The sequence below is a fragment of the Artemia sp. Qi Xiang Cuo genome, chromosome 19 (assembly GCF_049724085.1).
Source record: "Artemia sp. Qi Xiang Cuo chromosome 19, ASM4972408v1, whole genome shotgun sequence".
Taxonomy (NCBI): Eukaryota; Metazoa; Arthropoda; class Branchiopoda; order Anostraca; family Artemiidae; genus Artemia; species Artemia sp. Qi Xiang Cuo.
The window spans coordinates 44047797-44067440 of record NC_142812.1 but is presented as its reverse complement, the minus strand read 5'-3'; the positions used below and the strand labels follow the sequence as shown (position 1 = coordinate 44067440).

The 19644-nt window shown below is 36.3% G+C and overlaps 1 protein-coding gene across 1 annotated transcript in view; it reads left to right on the top strand.

The window, feature by feature from the left end:
* The window catches only part of LOC148940893 (sodium-dependent phosphate transport protein 2B-like), an 82397-nt gene that overhangs the window by 48110 nt on the left and 14643 nt on the right, over window positions 1–19644 (top strand). Inside the window, exons 4-6 of the mRNA XM_089105172.1 lie at window positions 14300–14431; window positions 16361–16552; window positions 17559–17692. Coding sequence (XP_088961298.1) covers window positions 14300–14431; window positions 16361–16552; window positions 17559–17692 — 458 coding nt within the window. The remainder of the gene's footprint in view (window positions 1–14299; window positions 14432–16360; window positions 16553–17558; window positions 17693–19644) is intronic.

Here is a 19644-nt window from a genome sequence, read left to right as displayed (position 1 = left end):
TTTTTTTTACGTATATTAAAATGACAAAATATGCTTACGGCTGTAACAATTGTACTCTATGATTGGTCAGAGACACGATGTGGCTTTCCCACTGGTATTCTATGTCCGGTTTTCGACACTACCTAGTCTATTGTTTGTATTAAATCAGTATTTTTTACGCAGTGGAACGATAAACACATAAGTCATATCTTTTAAAAAAAAGTGAAGATGGAGCATTTTAATACAGTGTGTTCACATAGCAAGGTTATTGTAGCATTGAATGCCAACAAGGAGAAGTATTTAAACTATGAAACAAGTACAAGTTGTAGCACTATTGGAAATATATGCATGCATTGTCATGTCAGTAAGGAATTCAATTTCTTTGGAATAGCGAACAAATTCAACTCTTATGTTGGTGGTTACGCGAGATTGAGATCTCCAGAGATGATTGCACTCAAAGAGAATGCCAACATAAAAATAATCGTTGATGATAGAGGACAAGTCCTTGCTACTGATGCAGGTAACACATTACCTACTGATACATCCAATCGTCAGCTTTCGGGTATTAGCATTCAACGGAAGGTCAATAAAAGAAAGGCCTAATCTTCTACTAATATCGTAAACCATATCTTTTCTACGTTACGAAACTGTTAGCTGTTTAAAAATAATGTGATAATAGACAGTGAAATTGCCAGAAAAATAAAAAGGGCATTTTCAGAAAATATCACTATGGAATATAAAGATGAATCTACGAAAAACAAAGCACCAGCAAACGTTACTGCCATTGATCAAACGGTCAATGAACCAAATAAAACCAAAGACGAAAAGCATGTTGAGCCTGGGATCTCGGATATATAGGAAAAAGTTAAAAGTTAAAAGTGAAAATTTTTTTTATCAACATCCTTTGTCAGATACATCAAATAAAACTGACAAAATCTAAATTTCAGAATTAATAAATGCTCTAACAGGGCCCCGCTTCCCGGCCCGCGGCACTTTCTGTGACGCTTCCCGGCCCATCACAGCGGGCCCGCTGCGGCGGGCTTGGAAGTGCCGCGGGTCCACTGCGGTGGTTCTGGAAGCGCTGCGGGAAGTGCCGCGGGCCGGGAAGCGGGGCCCAGTTAAAGCATTTATTCATTCTGAAATTTAGAGTTTCTCAGTTTTTTTTTATGTATCTGACAAAGGATGTTGATAAAAAAATGATTCACTCTGACACTTAGATTCTGTCAATTTTATCCGATGTATCTGACAAAAGATGTTGATAAATAAAATGTATTCACTCTAAGACTTAGATTTTGTTAAATTTTTCCTATGTAGCCGGGAAATGGATGTTGATATAGAATTAAATCACTCTTATACTTAGATCTTGTGAAATTGCTGTATTGTCTGTGTAGGAAGCGACTTCAATCGATAATGAATGTTAATAAAGAATGTGTTCAATTTTTTTTTTCATAATTTCCTGAATTAAATTTCTGTATTGTGTATCCAAGAGGTGAATTCAAGAAAGAGTGTGTTACTTACTTACTTACTTACTTACTTACTTACTTACTAAATTTCTAATTTCATCTAATTTCATCTAATCTAAATTTCAGAGTGAATAAATGCTTTAACAGGGTCCCGCTTCCTGGCCCGCAGCGCTTCCCGCGGTGCTTCCCGGCCCATCACAGCGTAACCCACGGCACTTCCCGGCCCACCGCTGCGGGCCCATTGCGGTGGGCCGGGAAGCGCCGCAGGAATCACCCCAGGCCGGGAAGCAGGGCCCTGTTAAAGCATTTATTCATTCTGAAATTTAGATTTTGTCAGTTTTATTTGATGTGTCTGACAAAGGATGTTGATAAAAAAAATTATTCACTCTGACACAGATTCTGTCAATTTTATCCGATGTATCTGACAAAAGATGTTGATAAATAAAATTTATTCACTCTAAGACTTAGATTTTGTTAACTTTTCCCTATGTATCCGAGAAATGGATGTTGATATAGAATTTAATCACTCTTATACTTAGATTTTGTGAAATTGCTGTCTTGTCTGTCTAGGAAGAGACTTTAATCGATAATGAATGTTAATAAAGAATTTATTCAATTTTTTTTTTCATAATTTCTTGAATTAAATTTCTGTATTGTGTATCCAAGAGGTGAATTCAAGAAAGAGTTTGTTACTTACTTACTTACTTACTTATAATTTTTTCATAATGACATAATGACATATCCAACAACGGATGTTGATAAAGAATTTATTCATTCTGATACTTAGATTTTGTCAATGTTACCCATAGTACCTGAGAAATGGATGTTGATACAGTATTTAATCAATCTGATACTTAGATTTTGTCAATTTTATTCGATATTTTATCCTATGTATCCGAGAAAAGGATGCTGATATAGAATTTAGTCACTCTGATACTTAGATTTTGTCAATTTTATCCAACATATCCGATAAAGGATGTTGTTAAAGCATTTATTCATTCTGAAATTAAGATTTTGTCAATTTTATTTGATGCATTTGACAAAGGATGTTGATGAAAAAAAATTATTCACTCTGACACTTAGATTATGTCAATTTTATTCGATGTATCTGACAAAAGATGTTGATAAATAAAATTTATTCACTCTAACAATTAGATTTTGCCTATTTTTTCCTATGTATCCGGGAAATGGATGTTGATATAGAATTTAATCCCTCTTATATTTAAATTTTGTGAAATTGCTGTATTGTCTGTCTAGGAAACGACTTCAATCGATAATGAATGTTAATAAAGAATTTGTTCAATTTTTTTTTCATAATTTCCTGAATAAAATTTCTGTATTGTGTATCCAAGAGGTGAATTCAAGAAACAGTTTGTTACTTACTTATTTACTTACTTACTTACAATTTTTTCATAATGACATAATGACATATCCAACAATGGATGTTGATAAAGAATTTATTCATTTTGATACCTAGATTTTGTCAATGTTATCCCATGTGTCTGACAATAGATGCATGAAAATTCCTTTTCTTCCATCTCCGATGTTTTAATAGAGATTCTAAACGTTTGATATGCTAGCTTACTCTAAAAATAATGAACACATAACAATGTAAGATTTTGAATGAAATAATGCTATGTAGAATATTAAATATATTATATATTATGACAAAAATATATTACATTATTAATATCAATGATTAACTTTGGACATTTTGAATCTGTTCCATAAAATAGTTCATCATGTTCTCTCTTGATATTGTAGCTATTTTCTTCTCTTAGTTCGTTATCAGTAGAATAATCATTGTTCCATTTTGAGTCATACACAATTTTTACTGGTGTCTTATCAACAGGCTCAATATGATTTTCGTCTTTGTTATTATTTGGTTCATTGACTGTTTGATCAATGGCAGTAACGTTTGCTGGTGCTTTGTTTTTCGTCGATTCTTCTTTATATTCCATAGTGATATTTTTTGACAATGCCTTTTTTATTTTTCTGGCAGTTTCACTGTCTATTATCACATTATTTTTACACAGGTAAGAGTTTCGGCACGTAGACAAGATATGGTTTACGATATTAGTAGAATAGTAGGCCTTTCTTTTATTGACCTTCTGTTGAATGCTAATACCCGAAAGCTGACGATTGGATGTATCGGTAGGTAATGTGTTATCTGCAACAGTAGCAAGGACTTTTTCTCTATCATCAACGATTATTTTTATGTTGGCATTCTCTTTGAGTGCAATCATCTCTGAAGATCTCAATCTCGCATAACCACCAACATAAGATTAGAATTTTTTCGCTATTCCAAAGAAATTTAATTCCTTACTGTCATGACAATGCATGCATACTTTTCCAATAGTGCTACCACTTGTACTTGTTTCATAGTTTAAATACTTCTCCTTCTCGGGATTCAATGCTACAATAACCTTGTTATGCGAACACACTTTATTAAAATGCTCCATCTTCACTTTTTTTTAAGGATAGGACTTATGTGTTTATCGTTCCACTGCGTAAAAAAAACTGATTTAATACATGCAATAGACTAGGTAGTGTCGATAACCGAACATAGAATACCAGTGGGATAGCCACATCGTGTAAGAAAATTACGGAAAATACAATTCTCTGGTTCAAATGTGAAACTTAAGTCTATTTTTGGATCGAAAAATAAAACTATTTCCGTAAAATCTGAGCTAATAAGGGTTTTTGACCGTAAACTCTAGTTTTTTTTGTAAGATAATTATGGAAAATACAATTCTCTGGTTCAAATGTGAAACCTAGGTCCATTTTGGATCGAAAAATTAACTATTTCTGTAGAATCTGAGCTAATAAGGGTTTTTGACCGTAAACTCTAGTTTTTGTGTAAAAAAATTATGGAAAATACAATTCTCTGGTTCAAATGTGAAACTTAAGTCTATTTTTGGATCAAAAAATAAAACTATTTCCGTAAAATCTGAGCTAATAAGGGTTTTTCACCGTAAAATCTAGTTTTTTGTAAAAAAAAATTATGTAAAATACAATTCTCTAGTTCAAATGTGAAACTTAAGTCCAATTTTGGATACTCATAATGATGAGGACTGATGGTTCTAATTCAATATTTTTTTCATAAAAACAAACTATTTTTTTAAAACTTCGAAATTATTCAACTTTATTTAGTTTTTTTTTTTACGTATCTTAAAATGACAAAATATGCTTACGGCTCTGTACCAGGAGTAAAAGGCGATATATTTAAAATACAAGATTCTTTCCTTCTAAAGATGATTCTGGCAGAAATTAAACGTCCCCTAATTGAGTTCAAATACCATTTCCAAGAGTCTAAATTCTTAATCAGCAAAAAGGGAGATTGCATTTCTAGCTTCAGTAAAACAGCGACGCTAGTCGTTCGAATTTCACTAAGATAATTAGTAGCAAAAAAATATACTACGTACAATACTTCTAAGAAAGTTTAAATGGCAAAAACCGTGTGAACGCCCGAATCATCAGGAATATTTAAAAGAAATTATTGGACGAACGACTTACATCCTTGGTCCACTTGAGCCAATGGCAAGCTAGTCCTTACAGCGCAGGACGAAAGAACTGCGTTTGGAAGTGGGGTAGATGTGTTTTTTAATTTTTAATATTAAGTCAGATCTGAAACGATTAGTACGAAATCATTATATCTTGGTCACCATTATTGTCATTGAAGTGACCCGTTGCTGTACAACTAAGCATGTAAGTTCAATAAATCTATTGTCTTTCTTATCTGTGTTTATTTCATTTATATGTCTGCGTCTATATAATCTGGAAATCAACTACGCTGAACAAAAATGGCTATCTCAAAATTTTGATTGGATGTGTTTGGGGGACTGATGGGCGTAGCGGGGGGGGGGGGCGAGGTATCCTCCAATAACTTTTGACTATTAAAAAGGGCCCTATCCCTTTGAATTTCCAATCGAATGAGTTTTTTGAAGTTTCTATGACAACGCCTTCAATAAAAAACTTATATGCCCCCAGGGCATAACTTAAAACCCTTGCCCTGAGGGTTGTGGGGGAGTGTCCTCCTCAAAAACATGTTTTCTATCTAAAAATCAACTACGCTGAACAAAATGGCAAACTAAAACTTTTGTTTGGTGGTGTTTGGGGGATTGATGGGCGTGGGGGGGGGGCTAGTTGCCCTCCAATCACTTTCGACTATTAAAAAGGGCACTATCCCTTTGAATTTACAATCGAATGAGCCTTTTTTGAAGTTTCTACGACAACGCCTTCTATAAACACCTTATATGCCCCCAGGGCATATCTTAAAACCCTTGCCCTGAAGGTTCTCGGAGAGTTTCCTCCTCAAAAATATATTTTCTATCTGGAAATCAAGTACGCTGAACAAAAGGGCTATCTCAAAATTTTGATTGGATGTGTTTGGGGAAATGGTGGGCGTGGGGGGGCTAGTTACCCTCCAATCACTTTCGACTATTAAAAAGGACACTAGCCCTATAATTTCCAATCGAATGAGCCTGTTTTGAAGTTTCTACGACAACGCCTTCTATAAAAACCTTATATGCCCCCAGGGCATAACTTAAAACCCTTGCCCTGGGGGTTGTGGGGGAGTGTCCTCCTCAAAAATATATTTTTTATTTGGAAATCTACTACGCTGAACAAAATGTCTATCTCAAAATTTTTATTGGATCTGTTTGGGGAAATGATGGGCGTGGGGGGGGGGGGGGCTAGTTACACTCCAGTCACTTTCGACTATTAAAAAGGGCACTAGCCTTTTAATTTCCAATTGAATGAGCATGTTTTGAAGTTTCTACGACAACGCCTTCTATAAAAACCTTATATGCCCCTAGGGCATAGCTTAAAACCCTTGCCCTGAGGGTTGTGGGGGAGTATCCTCCTCAAAAATATATTTTTTATCTAGAAATTAACTACGCTGAACAAAATGGTTATCTCAAAATTTTGATTGGATGTGTTTAGGGAAATGATGGGCGTGGGGGGGCTAGTTGCTCTCCAATCATTTTCGACTATTAAAAATGGCACTAGCCCTTTAATTTCCAATCATATGTGCCTGTTTTGAAGTTTCTACGACAGCGCCTTCTATAAAAACCTTATATTCCCCCAGGGCATAACTTAAAATCCTTGCCCTGAGAGTTGTGGGGGAGTGTCCTCCTCAAAAACATATTTTCAATCTAGAGATCAACTACGCTGAACCAAAATGGCTATCTAAAAATTTTGATTGGATGTGTTTGGGGGAATGATGGACGTAGGGGGGGCTAGTTGCCCTCCAATCACTTTGACTATTAAAAAGAGCACTATCCCTTTGAATTTCCAATCGAATAAGCTTTTTTTGAAATTTCTATGACAACGCCTTCAATAAAAACCTTATATGCCCCCAGGGCATAACTTAAAACCCTTGCCCTGACGGTTGTGGGGGAGTGACCTCCTCAAAAGCCTGTTTTCTATCTGCAAATCAACTAAGCTGATCAAAATGACTATCTCAAAATTTTGATTGGATGTGTTTGGGGGAGTGATGGGCGTGGGGGGCTAGTTGCCCTCCAATCACTTTTGACTATTAAAAAGGGCACTATCCCTTTGAATTTCCAATCGAATGAGCCTTTTTTGAAGTTTCTACGACAACGCCTTCCATAAAAACCTTATATGCCCCCATGGCATATCTTAAAACCCTTGCCCTGAAGGTTCTGGGGGAGTGTCCTCCTCAAAAACGTATTTTCTATCTGGAAATCAACTACGCTGAACAAAATGGCTATCTCAAAATTTTGATTGGATGTGTTTGGGGAAAAGATGGGCGTGGGAGGGGGGGCTAGTTACCCTCCAATCACTTCTGACTATTAAAAAGGGCATTAGCCCTTTACTTTCCAATCGAATGACCCTGTTTTGAAGTTTCTACGACAACGCCTTCTATAAAAACCTTATATGCCCCGAGGGCATAACTTAAAACCCTTGCCCTGAGGATTGTGGGGGATTGTCCTCCTTGAAAATATATTTTCTATCTGGAAATCAACTACGCTGAACAGAACTGCTATCTGAAAATTTTGATTGGATGTGTTTGGGAAAATGATGTGCGTGGGGGGGGAGGGAAGGGGGCTAGTTACACTCCAATAAATTTCGACTATTAAAAAGGACACTAGCCCTTTAATTTCCAATTGAATGAGAATGTTTTGAAGTTTTTACGACAACGCCTTCTATAAAAACCTTATAGGCACCCAGGGCATAACTTAAAACCCTTGCCCTGAGGTTTGTGGGGGAGTGTCCTCCTCAAAAATATATTTTCTATATGGAAATCAACTACGCTGAACAAAATGGCTATCTGAAAATGTTGATTGGATGTGTTTGGGGAAATTATGGGTGTGGGGGGAGGGGGGCTAGTTGCACTCCAATCACTTTCGACTATTAAAAAGGGCACTAGCTCTTTAATTTCCAATCGAATGAGCCTGTTTTGAAGATTCTACGACAACGCCTTCTATAAAAACCTTTAATGCCCCCAGGGCATAACTTAAAACCCTTGCCCTGAGGGTTCTGGGGGATTATTCTCCTCAAAAATATATTTTCTATCATGAAATCAACTACGCTGAGCAAAATGGCTATCTCAAAATTTTGATTGGATGTGTTTGGTGTAATGATGGGCGTGGAGGGGGGGGCTAGTTGCCCTCCAAACACTTTCGACTATTAAAAAGGGCACTAGCTTTTTGAATTTCCAATCGAATGAGTCTTTTTTGAAGTTTCTATGACAACATCTTCTATAAAAACCTTATATGCCTCCAGGGTATAACTTAAAACCCTTGCCCTGAGGGTTGTGGGGGAGTGTCCTCCTCAAAAATATATTTTCTATCTGGAAATCAAATACGCTGAACAAAATGGCTATCTCAAAATGTTGATTGGATGTGTTTTTGGAAATGATGGGCGTGGGGGGGGGAGGGAGGCTAGTTACCCTCCAATCACTTTCGACTATTAAAAAGGGCACTAGCCCTTTAATTTCCAATCGATTGAGCCTGTTTTGAAGTTCTACGACAACGCCTTCTATAAAAACCTTATATACCCCCAGGGCATAACTTAAAACCCTTTTCCCTGAGGGTTGTGGGGGAGTGTCCTCCTCAAAAGTATATTTTCTATCTGGAAATCAACTACGCTGAACAAAATGGCTATCTCGAAATGCTGATTGGATGTGTTTGGGGGAATGATGAGCGTGGGGGGGGGGGGGGCAAGTTGCCCTCCAAACATTTTTGAATGTTAAAAAGGGCACTAGAACTCTTGATTTCCAATCGAATGAGCCCCCTTTGAAGTTTCTACGAAGACCCCTTCCGTATGAAGTGCCTCTGGGAAAAAAAAAATTAAATAATAATGCAACATTAGAGCCGTATGGCCTTTACTATAGGCAACGCTACAGCGTTGCCTCTGAAATGTCTATCTCAAAATTTTGATTGGATGTGTTTGGGGAAGGGGTGGGTGTGAGAGGGGTGTTAATTGTCCTCCAATAGCTTTCGACCAATAAATAGGGCACTAGCGCTTTCAATTTCCAAACGAAGGAGACCTTTTTGAAGTTTCTACGACAACGCTTTCTATAAAACCTTATATGTCCCCGGAGCATAAATTACAACCCTTCTGTAAGTTTTGGTGCATGTCATCCTCAAAGACATAATTTCCAGATTTTTCAACTACGTTGAACAAAATGGCTATCTCAAAATTTTTATTGGATGTTTTTTGGGGAAATGGTGGGCGTGGAAGGGGTGTTAGTTTTCCTCCAATCACTTTTGACTATTGAATCGAAATTTTTGAGTATTAAATTTCCAATCGAATGAGCCCTTTTTGAAGTTTCTACGACAACTCTTTCTATAAAACATTATATGCACTCAGGGCATAACTTAAAACCCTTACCCTGGGGTCTGTGTGGGGGGGGTTATCATCCTCAAAGACCTAATTTCCATAACTTTCAACTACGCTTAACAAAATGGCTATCTCAAAATTTTGATTGGATGTGTTTGGGGAGATGATGGGCGTGGAAGGGGTGTTAGCTGTCTTCCAATCACTTTCGACTATTAAAAAAGCACTAGCCATTCCAATTTACAATCGAATGAGCCCTTTTCGAAGTTTCTACTACAACTCCTTCGATACGAAGTGCCCTGGTATGGAAAAAAATAATACATTATGCCAACATCGTTCTTTACTTAGGCACCGTGATTGCATGCCTATGAGCAAGGGCAATTTCAATTTTCAATTAAATGATCCCTTTTTGAAATTTCTACAACGAGTTTCTATATAAACATTATATGGCCCCAGGGCATAACTTACAACCCTTGCATTGAGGGCTCTGGGGGGGTTTTCATCCTAAGAGACCTAATTTCCAGAACTTTCAACTACGCTGAACAAAATGGATATCTAAAAATTTTGATTGGATTTGTTTGGGAAAATGGTGAGCGTGAGAGGGGCGTTAGTCGCTATCCAATCACTTTTAACTATTAAAAAGGCACTAGTTCTTTCAATTTCCAATTGAATGAGCCCTTTTGAAGTTTCTACGACAAAGATTTCAATAAAACTTTATATGCCCTCAGGGCATATAAAGTTTGCCCTGAGAGCTGTGGGAGGAGGGGTTGTCACACTTAAATACCTAATTTCCAAAACTTTCAACTACGTTGAATAAAATGGCCATCTAAAAATTTTGATTGGATGTGTTTTGGAGGAAGTTGGGCGTGAGAGGGGGGTTAGAATCACTTTCGACTATTGAAACGGGCACTAACCCTTTGAATTTCAAATTGAATGAGCCCTTTTTTCAAGTTTCTACGACAAAGATTTCAATAAAAACCTTATATGCCCCAAGGGCATAACTTATAACCCCTGCCCTGAAGACTGTGGGGGGAGTGTCTTGCTCAAAGGTATAATTTCCTGAACTTTGAACTGCGTGGGACAAAATGGCCATCTCAAAATTTTTATTGGATGTGTTTGGGGAAATGGTGGCCGTGGAAGGGGTGTTAGTTGCCTTCCAATCGCTTTCGACTATTAAAAAGGGCACGAGCCATTTCAATCTCCAATCGAATGAGCCCTTTTTGAAGTTTCTACGACAACGCGTTCTATAAAAACCTTATTTGCTCCCAGGGCATAACTTAAAGCCCTTGCCCTGAGGGATGGTGGGTGGGGGTTGTCATCCTCAAAGACCTAATTTCCAGAACTTTCAACTATGTTGAACAAATTTGCTATTCCAAAATTTTGATTTTCATGTGTTTGGGGGAATGGTGGGCTTGAGAGGGGAGTTAGTTGCCCTCCAATCACTTTCCTCTATTAAAAAGGGCACTAGTCCTTTCAATTTATAATCAAATGAGCTCTTTTTGAAGTTTTACGACAACGCTTTCTATAAAAACGTTATATGCCCCAAGGGCATATAAGGCCTTTTTGAAGTTTCTACGACAACGCGTTCTATAAAAACCTTATATGCCCCCAGGGCATATATTACAACCCTTGCCCTGAGGGCTGTGGGGGGGGGTTGTCATCCTCAAAGACGTAGTTTCCAGAACTTAAAACTACGTTGAATAAAATGGATATCTGAAAATTTTGATTGGATGTGTTTGGGGAAAAGGTGGGCGTGAGAGGGGGGTTCGTTGCCCTCTAATACCTTTCGACTATTAAAAAGGGCACTAGCCCTTTGAATTTTCAATCGAAAGAGCCTTTTTTGAAGTTTCTACTGCGACGCCTTCTATAAAAACCTTATATGCCCCCAGGGCATAACTTACAACATTTGCCCTGAGGGTTGTGTTGGGGGGGGGGTTGTCATCCTCAAAGACCTAATTTCCAGAACTTAAAACTACGTTGAATAAAATGTTTATCTCAAAATTTGATTGGATGTGTTTGGGGAAAAGGTGGGCGTGGGAGGGAGGGTAGTTGCCCTCAAATCACTTTCGACAATTAAAAAGGGCACTAGCCCCTTGAATTTCCAATAGAATGAGCCTTTTTTGAAGTTTCTACGACGATGCCTTCTATAAAAATCCTTATATGCCCCCAGGGTATAACTTACAACACTTGCCCCGAGGGCTATGGGGGAGTGTCCTCTCAAAAACATAATTTCTGTCTGGAAATCAGCTACGCTGAACAAAATGGCTATCTCAAAATTTTGATTGGATGTGTTTCGGGAAATGGTGGGCGTGGAAGGGGTGTTAGTTGCCTTCCAATCACTTTCGACTATCAAAAAGGGCACAAGCCACTCCAGTTTCCAATTGAATGAGCCCTTTTCAAAGTTTCTACGACAATTTCTTCCATACAAAGTGCCCTGCTCTAAAGGAAAAAAAAATGAGACATTGTGCCAACATCGTTCTTGTATGCCCCCAGGGGCATAACTTAAAACCCTTGCCCTGAGGGTTGTGGGGGAGTGTCTTCATCAAAAATATATTTTCTATCTGGAAATCAACTACGCTCAACAAAATGGCTATCTCAAAATTTTGATTGGCTGTGTTTGGGGAAATGATGGGTGAGGGGGGAACTAGTTGCCCTCCAATCACTTTCGACTATTAAAAAGGGCACTAGCCCCTTGAATTTCCAATTGAATGAGCCTTTTTTGAAGTTTCTACGACGACGCCTTCTATAAAATCCTTATATGCCCCCAGGGTATAACTTACAAGACTTGCCCCGAGGGCTATGGGGGAGTGTCCTCTCAAAAACATAATTTCTGTCTGGAAATCAACTACGCTGAACAAAATGGCTATCTCAAAATTTTGATTGGATGTGTTTCGGGAAATGGTGGGCGTGGAAGGGGTGTTAGATGCCTTCCAATCACTTTCGACTATCAAAAAGGGCACAAGCCACTCCAGTTTCCAATTGAATGAGCCCTTTTCAAAGTTTCTACGACAATCTCTTCGATACAAACTGCCCTGCTGTAAAGGAAAAAAAATATTACGTTGTGCCAACATCGTTCTTATGTCCTCCCAGGGCATAAATTAAAACCCTTGCCCTGAGGGTTGTGGGGGAGTGTCTTCCTCAAAAATATATTTTCTATCTGGAAATCAACTACGCTCAACAAAATGGCTATCTAAAAATTTTGATTGGATGTGTTTGGGGAAATGATGGGTGAGGGGGGAACTAGTTGCCCTTCAATCACTTTCGACAATTAAAAAGGGCACTAGCCATTCCAATTTCTAATCGAATGAGCCCTGTTCGAAGTTTCTATGACAACTCCTTCGATACGAAGTGCCCTGGTATTGAAAAACAAAAAATAATAAATTGTGCCAACATCGTTCGTTACTTAGGCAGCACGATTGCGCTGCCTATGAACCACACATTATTCATTAAAATTACCCTGCTACAAGTTGCACACAATATCAAGAGGATTATACCCTCCGACAGTGTCTCCATTTTTTTCGTTTTAGGCCTAAGCATTTCTTATCCCTTCTGATTAGTTAAAAAAAAATTACAAATGTTATGCTTTCTCTTCTCACATAACTACTGAAACAAACCATGACAGTTAGTTTGAGACTGTACATTAAAGAAAAATAATAATTTTCATCATGTTCAAAAAAATACAGTTTTCATCATGTGAATAATCATTCTTCACTTGGCTGTTTGTTTCTTCCCCTCTTCTTATTCTGCATTTTTTTAGTTCTTATTATTTTTTATTCCTCTATTTAATTTATTCTTCTTTTCTAAACAACTTGATCTGATGAAAATATATTGAATACTACTGTGAAATACTACTGGTTTTGTATCTCTACTGTATGATGTTTTTAATTAAATAAGGTCCAACAAATAAACTTTCAAATGGGGATAAATCCATTTATTTAGACAGTGAAAAAACAGGCACATAAGTCCAGATATTTCGGTCACATATACAGCGACCGTCTTCAGTAGAAACACTAAAATAATAAAATTGAAACTAGCATATTCATATACAACAAAATAAATAACTTTTCGGGATATTCACAAAATATTGAACTTCCAGATTATTCACTAGATTCTTTTCAGAGAGAGTTCATTGACAAAGTTCATTCAAAGTTCTTGATGTAAATTTTATTCTTTAATCTTGCCCAAATGTAAAACGAATTTCCAATGAAAGTGGCAAAGCCTTCCTTGTTTTCTAATAATCTAGTAAATAATCCGGAAGTTCATTATTTTGTGAATAACCCGAAAAGTTATTTATTTTGTTGTATATAAATATGCTTTGTTCAATTTTATTATTTTAGTATTTCTACTGAAGACGGTCGCTGTATATGTGACCAGAATATCTGGACTTATGTACGTGTTTTTTCACTGTCTAAATAAATGGATTTATTGCCATTTGAAAGTTTATTTGTTCGTCTTAGAACGGCAGTGTGGTCTAAGAAAACAACACCTAATTTAAAGGTGTTATGTCAAAATACAAATAATGTCCCAACGCCACACTACGTTTCCATTATAATGACGGCCTGAATTTCTCTTTTTAGTTAAATGATTTCACGAGACCATACCTTTCCATTTTAAGACATATACAAAACAATTCTTTAATTCCTTTTTTCTTAGTATTTCTTTTACAATTTGTATTAAGTATGTTTATAGTGACCTAAATAGGTTTGAAAGGTCTTTGGGCCGTTAGGCACCTGTCATGATTTTAAACAATTACAGTTTTACTCAAACTCCACCTTATTCACAGAAGTAAATTATTTTAAAAGAGGCTGTAGGCTTTAAAAATTAACAATTTACAACTATGTCATCTACATCAACTATGTATTTGATTGCCTCAAATGACGTATCAGCAATGAATCACATAATAGCCAATTGCCCCCCCCTCTAAAAAATATACCAATAACTGAAAATAATATATTGATAACTGACAACAGAAATTCTGGTTAGATAATACAAAATAATAGATTGCCAGTGACATGTACTTTACCTTTTACAGAAATAAATTAACCTTTCAGGTGATGTTTTTTCAAATCATTCGCTACTAGAAAATCCAGTTGTTGGTGTAATGATTGGAATTTTGACTACTGTCCTTGTTCAATCGTCATCTACGTCATCTTCGATAGTGGTGGCAATGATCGCTGCTAACAGTAAGTCATTCTACCGTTTTTCTTCCATAGTGCATCCCCCCTCCTCTGTTAAAATCGAAATTGTAAAAATTCTGTAAACAATTGAGGTATGATGCTACGCTTACGAGTGTATTCAAGGGGTCTAAAAGGTTTAAGCTTCCCTCCTCAAGAGGCTTTTAGCGTGGCAACATGTATTCTAAATACTACAAAAAGGTTTATTGTTCAACTTGTTAATTTTCTGTTTTGATTCTTGAAAAAAATTGCAGGTTCATAACTTTACTATGAGTGTTGGTGTAAACTATTGCTTTTTTGTCAACCTAAAGGCTAAATGTAAGTTAAATAGATAAGAAAACCATCAAAAGCCCCTATCCATTGAGCAAGTATTTGGTACTAGCCCCCTCTTCCCTACATCGAGTTTCACTGTATACCTCTACTAGGACATAAATAGAGAATTTAATTACGACAAATAAACAAATTTCAAGGCAAGGGCACTCATAGAGAGAGGAAGCTTCACTCCCCCCCCCCTCAAAGAAGAAGAAGCACAAAAAAGGGCAACATTTTGTAATATTTGGAAAAGAATAACACTATTCAGGCAAAACCCTTTTTCCAACTGTATCACCCCTGGAAAATTTTGAAGTCCCTCCTGTATTTATTTTTTGGGGGGTTCGATATCTTTCGTCCAAGGATAATACAATCTAACACCAATTTAATTTTGAGTTACGAAATGATCAAGAGTGATTCTGGCTAAACCTCTTTTTACAATTTGCTACTCCCTCACCCCTTGAAATTTTTTGCAGCCCTCCTGTGCAGTCGACTCTCGGTAGCTCAAAATCCTCGATATCTTGAATGATTTTCAATCGCCTATGAAAAACGGTCCAAGTAGAAGAAAAAACCATGCAAAACTTGAAATAGTTTTGCGGTTGTATCTTATCCCTGTATTTCGAAGTGACCCGAAAATTACCTTTAGAGCTGTAAATTCAGTAGATAAGTTGAAATTAATTTTTACTTTACCTCCAGAAGTCAAAATTTACCTCTGTATTTCTAAGCTTTTTCAGCGGACTCTGTGAGTCGAAACCCCGCTGTGCAGGTTGCAACGAGTTGGTGAATAGCATCTACTGAAGCGTCTGTCAGTGTTAACTCAGTATTTAGTACTGTGCTTTATTGCAGATTGTGCGTTGTTTACACCGATAGTTTGGTGATTGTGCATTCAGTATTCGAGTAAAAATGAGTACAAAGAGACAAGTAAAAACATGGTGGTAGGTGAGAAGCTGGAAATAATTGACATGGTGCATGAAGGGACGCAAAAGAAGAAATTAGTTTTGAGATTCCCACGCAAATGGCGTTGTTTTTATACTGCTGTCGTTTGCCCACTGAGCTGCTGAAATTAGTGACCGGAAAAAGCTTCGTATGTCGAGCCCTTAAATGAACTTTTTTTCAAGCCATTGCTGTGCAAAAGTTAAATTTTTAATAAAAAGTGTAGGGTTTGAGGAGTGGTAGCCTCCTCAAATTTAGAGTAACCCTGGGTATACTATGAAGGACATACAGAAATTATAAATAGTCTATTGACATAAGTTTTAATCGCACAAAAATTTCTTTTCTGTCAATTGGGCTTATAAATTGATCAAAACTTTAATTCTAAATTTTTCACTGTTTAGAAATTGATGGGTTTTTTTTTAGATTTTAATCTTTTCTCGGGCAAAAATAGTTACTTTACTTAATGTACTTATTTCATTTAATATCATCTTATTTAATTTCATTTATTATATTTATATATTCTAATTTCATATATTAATCAGTATAATTTTATATTCTTTATATATTTATATAATTTATATATTCATTTTATAATTTATATATTAATCAATATAATTTTATAATATTATATAATTTCAATATAATATCATATATTAATCAATATATTTTAATTTAATATATTTAATCACATTTCAGTCATTCCAGTACGTGAGGCTATTCCAATTATAATGGGTTGCAATGTTGGCACTTCTGTTACAAATACCATCGTGGCCATGACTCAAATTGGGAACGAAAATGAATTTCGTAGAGCATTTGCTGGCGCTACAATCCATGATATGTTCAACTGGCTTACAGTGATTGTCCTATTCACTATTGAGGTATTATCAAGTAAGTTAATACCGTGGGTCAACTGTGGTAATTCAAAATACCTTATTGTGCCTTTTTTCTAAGGTTTACGCTTCACTCACTTAATTAAAATACACTCTAGTAATTGGTTTGTTCCGTTTCATCGTATTCTTTTCGGTCCGAAATACTTTTTTTTATCTAGAGAAAAAAGAATTGAGACCAGATTCTGCAAAAAAAATTGCAGTCAGATTCTATCTTTAACCCGATGTCAACCTATTCTGTATTCATTCTACTTTACAGTGGAAAAATTAAACAAATAGTGAAAATTAGTAAACATCTGCCCTTTATTCGTTTGTCTATCTCTATGGTTTTCCTATCTTCTTTAATATCTACTCTTTTTAAACAAGCCACTGCTTTTAAACAGTAGGCTTGTTTTTAAACAAGCCTACTGTATTTATTTTTTCTCTATAACGATTCCAAATTTTTTTTTTTAAATTGGCACACTGGGATTTTATGGCCTGAAAAAACGATTTGGATAGGTCACGAGTTCGAGCAGATTCGCCTTAATTTTGGAGAAACAATTCATGTAAGTGACGTCATATTTATATGCATTTCAAGAGCATTAATTACATTACCCCCCCCCAAGAGTGATCTTATCAATCTAGTATCTATGACGCATGCCGAATTATATAAGATGACAAGACTCTGAACAACTATAGAAAAAGGCACGGAACAAGGATCAGCAAAAATCACATTGAATTGCAAAGGAAAACGTTGCACAACAAAATCTGCTGCTAGATGGCTAAGCAAAATTACAATGGAAGGAAGAGACGCATTAGTTTAGGGAGCATGAATCTGTGAAGGATAGACAGGAAGGAGACAATTTAATTCACACCACCATTATTTAATTCATTTGAAATAGTTGATTTTTAAAACAGACAAAAAGTGTTCCCGAAAACTAACGTTGTCCATCTCGTTGTTTTATCCCACTCCGTTCTAAATTACTTCATATTATATTTATTCACAGTTTACTTATAATAAATTTCAGGAAGTGCATTTGGCGTTGGTTATTTAGAAGCAGTGACTTCAGCAATTGTTGGTGGCATAGGAGAGTCTGGAAGTGGCGGGAATATAGAAACACTTGGAGTAATTACGGATCCTCTCACAGATTTAATAGTCCAGGTAATATCACAGAATTCAGAATTTAGATAATATCCAACTGAATCAAATTCTTGAGGGCAGGGTCACATCCAGGACTTTGTTGGGGGGGGGGAACAAAGAATCTTCTCAGGGGTAGGTATTACAAGCATTTTTGCTACTTATGTATAAGTCGGGAAAAATTTCGGGGGGGGGGGGGGTTCAAGCCGGATACTCCTCCCCTGGACACAATCCTGCTAGAGATGAAGTTTATTTTTTTATTTAAGGAGTAACGTATGCGCTCACTAGCAGCAGAAGCGAAATACACCGCAAGAGGAACTTATAATCCTTCTATCTGCACTTTTTGAATTGTTCAGGAGAGCAGATGCAGCTGCACAAACTTGAGTGCAGTAAAAGATGTATGCCTTTCACTGGGCCAATAGACTTGGACTTACGATCCTCATTAAAAAATAATAATAATCCGTGGACTAAAACAAATATTTCGAAGCTGAAAAGAACAAAAATGAATTAAATTGGTATCTGCTAAAAAAAAACAGCAGTTAAATTATAGATTAAAGGAACTATAGGAGGATTTTCCAAAATGTGACCGACATGGCTTTAGAATTTCCCAAGTGGGCTTCAGGGCTTCTATACAATTTTAATGTGAATGCTGTTTATATACTCAAGTTTTGAAGTCTGGCAGTTTAAAGCCCTATTATGTTTAGCTCATATTCCCCACTGCGTTTTGTTTCTAGTATTTTCACGAGGAATAGTGGAAAATGTCTCCGACAGATGTTTATGGTTTGTTTACACATTGTGGAAATTCATGCGGATTTAGCAATCCGTGCGAAAATTCCGTCCGTTTTCGTGCTTGAAAAAATCTCTAGCTTTCCGCGACGTTTTGGTCAAATCAGGACGGAATCTTGGCAAGGTTTTTAAATGAATAAAAAACCATGAGTATGGATTATCAAAAACTACACGGTCTTGTAACTTTGGTTCAAGGCTACCTCAGCTTGTATGATCCTGCGCATCCAGGCTATAAGAAAACTAAGAAAAACGGTGTCATTTGGCTTTCTATTGCTCAACAGCTATCAGGAGAGGGTAAGAACATAGGTCCCGCTGTTGCAATAATTTGAAATCTTTGCCTTAAAACGCAGCGTTATTTTAGCTTGATTTTCCGCATGGATTTCCGCAATGCGTAAACGAACCATTAGAGAGTGTTTAGCAGAAAATTTCAAAGAGATATGGGTAGAACATTTTAAGAATATGGTAAATAGTGATAAAGTTGTGGGTAATGATGCAAAACAAAAATAGAAACAAATTTTAATAATTTAAAAGTGAAGGACGAGTTATTTTGAATAACGAAGAATAGCAGAAAATGTCTTCGGCAGATGTTTAACAGAAAATTTTAAAGAGGGTGTTAAAAAGAGATGAGAAGAACCTTTGAAAAATATAGTAAATAGTGATTAAGTTGTAGGAATTGATGCAGAAAAGACTGAAATAAATTACATTAGTTTGAAAATAAAGGAAGACTTGTTTTGTGAGGAATTAGAAACAGTACTAAAAGGACCGAATAACGATTAGGCCTCCGGTAATCCTAATGTGCTAAACGAGTTTTTGAAATACAGTAGTTGCGAAATTAGAGATGATTTAGGCTCATGAAAACTATAAATATGATTTTTTGAAAATGACAGAGAACCTAGTGATTTAAGAAAAATTTAAATTAAACTCCTTTATAAGAAAGGCAATTAGAGAGAATGTTGTAACTACAGAGCTATTAGCTTGAATTCTCCTGGAACCAAATTATTTAATATTATGATGCTTATTAGACAAGGAGATACTGCAGGTAAAGTTTTAAGAGAGGAACAGTGTGATTTTAAGAAAAGAGGTATCGAGACCCCTTTAAGTCCTAATTTTTATAGATTTTGAACAAACATTTGATTCAGCTGATAGAAAAGTTGTAGTAAAGGTTCTATCGTTGTATGATATACCAGATA